The sequence below is a fragment of the Morone saxatilis genome, unplaced genomic scaffold (assembly GCF_004916995.1).
Source record: "Morone saxatilis isolate NCDOM2014 unplaced genomic scaffold, NCSU_SB_2.0 Contig16, whole genome shotgun sequence".
NCBI lineage: Eukaryota > Metazoa > Chordata > Actinopteri > Moronidae > Morone > Morone saxatilis.
Window position 1 is genome coordinate 265928 of NW_023339718.1, and position 6434 is coordinate 272361.

Here is a 6434-nt window from a genome sequence, read left to right on the forward strand (position 1 = left end):
ATTTCTAAATAAATGCGACTTATACTCCGGAGTGACTTATAGTCCGGAAAATACGGTACATGTATATATAATTACCATACACTGTGTTCCATTCTACAAGGTCCTGTCATCATCAACATCTCTCATGTTAACAGTTGATTATTAGTAGTTTATGAGAGCAGTGTATGTGTATATAACACCTACAATTTTAAATGATCCATCTTTCTGCGACTCACTGAAGCTGCTGAGGACACTTGCTTATTATTTGAACTAATAAGAAGCTCCTCATTGAGGCGAGTAAAATAGCAGAAGGCCTACATTTTCATCATTATTATTCTTGGATACAGACTCCATGATTCACTTCTAATAAGTCTGGCACAGCCCAGGAACAGCCGCACACATTCTTACACACTTGCTCTCACACACACACACACACACACACACACACCATTGGAGCAGGGAGGGACATCCTCTTCAGACAAACTCATGAGACTGAGAGTGACAGATGGGATGATTTAATGGTTTTCACTCTTGATTGATTCGTTGTCAGAGGCATGAGCCATTCTTTGTGTTGATTTGGTGCCACACATTATTCAAATAATTACTGTGTGGTCTAGAATCCGAGAGGAATACCATCTCCTGGCAAATTCCTAGAATGTGTAATAAAAAAAGGTATACATACACAAAAAAATGTAAAACATAGATCTTTTAAGCCTGCGCAATTCTAAGTCAATAAAAATCTCACAATGGGATGCTGACACCATCTGGTCAGTTTGAAAGTTGGTGTTCACTACAGAAACAGAAACACACACACACACACACACACACCCCCTGACACAGGCCGACAGACACATCAGAAAAGTGAAGGCCTGGAATGCCACAGTCGCCTCAGCTGTCACAAGAGATAATAAGACTTGTCTGCTGTCCCTCTCTTTTCCACTGCACACACTCCTTACACGGAAAAGGACATCTGATGGCCCAGGAAAGCCGATCACAGTCCTCATGTAAAGTTGTTACAGAGGTCTGACTAGCAGTAACTGTATCTACTACTTTGACATATCAAACACACCACCCAGCCTCTTTTCTTACCTTTTAATATCACAACATTTTATTGCAGTAAAAGAACGGTTAACCTTTGATAAACCAGTACAATAAATGGAGCCAAGAAATGTTCCTGCTTGTAATTTTTATCATTATTTTATCTTTTAGGCTTCTAGGAATTTTCTGGAAGTGTGCCAGAATAGGTAAGTGTATGATTCTTACATGAAGTTGTGTTTTTTTTCCTCTTGCAATATCAATGAAATGTTGCTAAACAGGGCCGCCTTCAACTTTACATTATTTATTTTATCCAGGTGAGCGGAAGAGTCCCTGGGTGGCTTGCTGCTGTATCATCATGGCTTTTAGTATACTGTTTGTACAGTAGCAGTCCAAAGAAAACCACAAATGGAAACATTGGGGGGGGGACAGCTGCAAGGCATGGACAGTACGATCCTAGAAGCACAACAGGACCTCCAGTGGTTGTCACTTAGATAATGTAAAAACGGAGACCCGTCACCACTCATCGTAGCCACGGAGAGAGAAAATGTGTCTGTGTAGGGGGAGGGGGGGGAGCTGATAGCCCCAGAGTGTGTCTAGATCCCTCCACGGACTTCCAGGTCTGTCCTTGTGTTTGCTCATGTGGGATGTTTACTACGGATGTATGTGTGTGGGGGGCCAATGCTTTCTGTTATCTGCCATCTAGTTAAAAGGAAATAGTTCACATTCTGGCATCATTTGTGGGATCAACTGATATATTGTCTGTCCAGACATTTCAAACAGACTTTCTTCTCCCTTTGTGTTTATCACAATTTCATTGACCTGTTTGAAATTCTCCACAAAAAGGACCTTGATAAATTACATAACTGTGATGCGACTCACACGGAGGCTTACATTTGTAAAGAGTTATATTAAGGTGTGGCTTTGACTAATCTAAGCACCTTCTCTGTAACCTGTGCCCTGTTTGTTGTATCTAGAAATGGTGATTAGATTCCACAGCAAACTAAATGATAGTATAGCTCTTCAGGTGTCTAATTGTCCTACATATTTGCCTCAAAAAGCCACTGATGTTTTTAAAGTCAGTCAATTTGCCGCTATTTATTAAAGAACCTTTTTGGAAATCTGGTCTGACAAGGCTAATTTTTTTTTTTGTCATTTAAACTCAAGCATTGGTGTTTGCTGTTGATGCCTGTTTATGTCTGTTGTGATAATGCCACACTGTAAGATGAAGTGTCATTAATAATGACTTCAAACATGCAAAATACACCATGACTATCTATAAACCTCTTGTCAATCTCTCTCTTTAAGGACTTGATCACACGTAAAGTGCATGTAACATTGCAGCAACGGCAGAGTCAGACAAATTGTTTCTTGATTAGTTTAAGACCTTAAAGTTCCCCTCCACTCAAAAATGTGTTTTTTGTCTTATTGCTGCAGTTGAATGTTTTAACTTCAGTGTGCATGGATGATACATGTGTAGATTTGGAAGGATGTTTTCTTCCAAGCAAATGTGGAAACTTTAAGCCAGCAGTGCATATACACTGAGAATAGACTTTACAGTCTAATAGGAGACATCTTGTGTCCAGCAGGAAACTTTAAAGAAAATTATTAAATGTGTATATTGATATATTTAATTTTTAATCTGCTAGAAGAAGTAGATGTGAAAATTATACTTTTTGCAGGAAAAACATATCAGACACACCTTGTTGTTCTAACCAGATTATTTGTATACGTGTTTTAGTACAAGACTGGAGGGGATCTTTAAGTATTGCTGCATTAGGTCACATCTGAAGTGTAGTCCTCAGGATTCCTCATGGAGTGAGATGGACAGTGAAGAGTTTGCGATAACCTCTTCTATAACCTCAAAGTCAACACTCATCTTCACAGGGTTAACTGCAAAGAGCTGTCAGCTGATTGTACCACACAACATGACATGGCTATCTGTCTAGTTTTCCAGATACATATGCTGCATTAGAACTGGAAGCAGGGTTTACATTCATACCAAGAAGATTTTTTTTAAAGTAATGCTTGAAGTTGTTCCTTGAACTATTGGACCAAATTCAAGAGACTGGAGGATATCCAGATTGTTTTCGACTTTTGCAATTGTCAGTTTAGATGACAAATCCTTTCAATTTCATCTTTTAACTGTGGACAACTGTGGCAGCATAAAAGCAGATTTCTGCATAATGGAACATTATTCCAAATACCACATGTAATAAGTTTAAATTATATGTTTCCTATGAGAGAACTATGACAAGTTTTAACTTAAGCCAAGTGTCTGACTTAATTTGAACTGTCAGCCATAACATTTTACCAATTTATTCTTCAAACCTGACATGTAATGTTTAAGGAAACAGTGCAATTGCATCATGGGTTTGTCATGAACAATTGAAAGAAAAGAGGTGAGCACTGTCATAGTGGGTTAAAAGAATCCCGCACACATTGTATATCTTCTGTGTGGTACCGAGGACTTAAATAAAGGAGGAGACTTGTTGACACACTCACCTTTGATACTGTAATCACTGATGAGTGTCCAGATCCCAACACCCCCGCACACAATCCCTTGTTAGGGAACGTGGATCCCATATTGGTGTGCATCCGTTTTGGCACTCCCCGGTTGAGATAAAGCATCAAGTGAAGCCTGCCGGTTAAGTCGTGATTATCAGGCTGTGACGCAGATAGAGGAGACACAGAGGAAGCTCTCAGTCATCTGCTTCTATCTTGGGAAGCAGAGATACTGTCGGGCTGGAGGAACATCGCTGGGTCAATGAACCAAGCTAATGTCTTGGGTGATGATGAAAGGAAAACGATATGGAAGACCTGAAGTCACTTACTCAAGCTGGTGATAGCAGCCGGTATCAGTCCCACTGTGGTTACTCATACAAACATGAGAATAATATGAAGTAATTTATAGTGCAATGGTAAATAATCCTATAAAACGTTAATAAAGTAAATTAATGTTTGGAAACTGCAGGCTTCTGGGCCTGGCTTTAGGGTCTTCTGGGGACAAAGTCAAACAAAAACTTTTTTTTACTTTTTGAATCAACATAATTACTCTTAATCTCCCTTAAACTGTGGGCACAGTTGTAATGATGAAGAAGAATATCTGGCAGGGACTCAGTGACTGGATGCCTAAAACAACATTTTGACTGTTGCTGTTGTTTCTAAAGTGACTTAATACTTACAGTCCTGATTTCTGTCTTTGAGTTGGCCGATCAAACTTTACTCAAGCCAAAGAACAAAAGAAAATAAAGCTTTTTTCTTTTCAGCGTGTCAGAATCCTGCTTTATATGTCATCTGTTGAGCATCAATACCTTGTTTCTTTCTCGACTCCCCCAGCCCTGCGCAGGGCTGGCAACAAAACCATCTACACTTAACTGAGTGTGAAGCAATTTGGTCTGTCCTCATGGAGAAATAAAACTGTATCCCACCCTTGATGTTACTGTAGTATCACAAAGAACATCTATGTCTGGCTGGGGAAAACAATGAACTTAAAGAAAGTTAAGATAACCCCAATGATTAAACTAAAATGCATTATTGAATCATTCAATCAAGTGTTTATTTCCCTCTGCATTTGATGTATTACTTGTAATTACAAAAAGAAAGCTGAATGAATGATGTTTTTACAATTAAAACTATGCAAAGTGTGTCTTCCTTTTTGCTACTGTTTAATTTGTAATTATTTTACACTACAATTAAAAAATAACACTTGTTGATATTTATAGGCTGATATCATTTTTTCATTTCAAATACACATTACTAACAAATGAGTAAATCAGTATCAATATCAATATTCCTCCCACCATGATGGGAAGTGTGAAGAAGGGTTTGAAAGAGCATTAAAACTTCAATTTTTTAAAAATATAATTAAATAGATAACTGAATAAATGACTCTTGACCTCAGTCTTTCTGGTTATGGTATTTTTATGCAAAATGTTTATCATCTCTCAGGCCCACTTTACACTCACTAGAACGAGTTCTCCATGAACCCTCTTACCTTTTATTTCAAGAGGATTAGAGCAGCAGCCAAAGATGTGACAGCATTAGGTGGCATGAAATTTAGACATCTCATCCAAAATACCTCATTTCATACGGTGTGGTGTTTCATGCATCATTAATTTACATGAATAATTATGGCAACTGGCAGTTGTGTCTAAGGAGGTACATATGATTGATGCTGATAGTCAGGAGTCATGTTGACCTCACTGATTGGTACAATACTGAGCTCATTCGGTTTCATTTCCTCCAGTGATGTTCGGAAATTATTCCCAGATGACCGATAAGGACATTTACATCAAATTCTCCTGAAACGTTCACTGCATTTGCAAGTTTTCCCTCAACAGATAATTGGAAATTTGTAATGCTCAATATGCAACTCTACCCTGTAATGTATGATAATATCCACTATAACTCATATCTTAAAGTATTTATGTCTTACACATCATCATCCGTAAAGCTCCAGCATAAGAGTACCCAAAGCATATTATTCTAATTTCCTTGTCTCTATCCTCCTTTGATCAGGAAGGAGAGTTTCTTGCAGTCGTTTTGAGGACTTCAAAGGCAATCAGGCTAATAAAGTCTCTACCATCTCCTGCTGAGCACACCAGAAGTGTCCAAACAGACCTTGACCCTTTAAATGATTGCTGGAGCCTGTTTAAATCACTGCACTGACTGCTGCTGCTGTTGGAGGGAATGAAAGATGAATGGAGGGGAAGAAAACTGCAAAGGAGATCCCTGGATGGTGAGAATGTGAGAAAGATAATGACAGGGAGACAGAAAAAGAGGAGGGAAAAAATACATGAATAGAGTGGATTAGTCCTTATTATACCACTGGTGTTTCTCAGTGATCAACCTCCCTATGACCCCATATTTTGCTCTTTGGTTATTTATTTATTTAAAAGCTTGTGGTCTCTTAGTTTACTGATACCTAGGAGGGCAAGCTCTCTTTTGTGGCTGCTTGCAGCTTCAGCTCCTCTTTAGACATAGAGGATTACAAAGGCTGCAGTATGATAGATTAAGACTGCTTGACATCACATTCATACTGTAAAGCCTTTGTTCTGTCTTCACTTCCTCATTAGCAACATGCAACCTTTGTTTTCAGCCTTTGAGGGAGCAAACGACAAGAATAACGTTGCCAGCTGAAAGACACCAATATCCTCCATGTAGGGCAAATCTGGGTCAGCAAAACTGATGACATGTTTGAATGACTTTGTAATGGATTCTGGATAATTTAAACATGTATACTGTACATTAGCTTATGTAGCCTCGCCCTGAGACCCAGGCCTTCTAGGTCACTCTAACTCCTTCCACATGTAATCTTTTACCAGAAATTTTATGGAAACAAGAGAAAATTTTAAACTTTGTCCTAGCAGACAGCTCCCTGCGGGCCACAAAAACTGGGGCGCTGCGTGTCTCCTTTG

General features: G+C 38.8%; 1 protein-coding gene across 1 annotated transcript in view; it reads left to right on the forward strand.

Annotated features, from left to right (window-relative positions):
* Positions 1-2297, forward strand: part of tmem167a (transmembrane protein 167A) — a 4791-nt gene extending 2494 nt beyond the window's left edge. Inside the window, exons 3-4 of the mRNA XM_035658674.1 lie at positions 1189-1223; positions 1332-2297. Coding sequence (XP_035514567.1) covers positions 1189-1223; positions 1332-1402 — 106 coding nt within the window. The 3' untranslated portion in view covers positions 1403-2297. The remainder of the gene's footprint in view (positions 1-1188; positions 1224-1331) is intronic.
* Positions 2298-6434: the final 4137 nt, after the last annotated feature.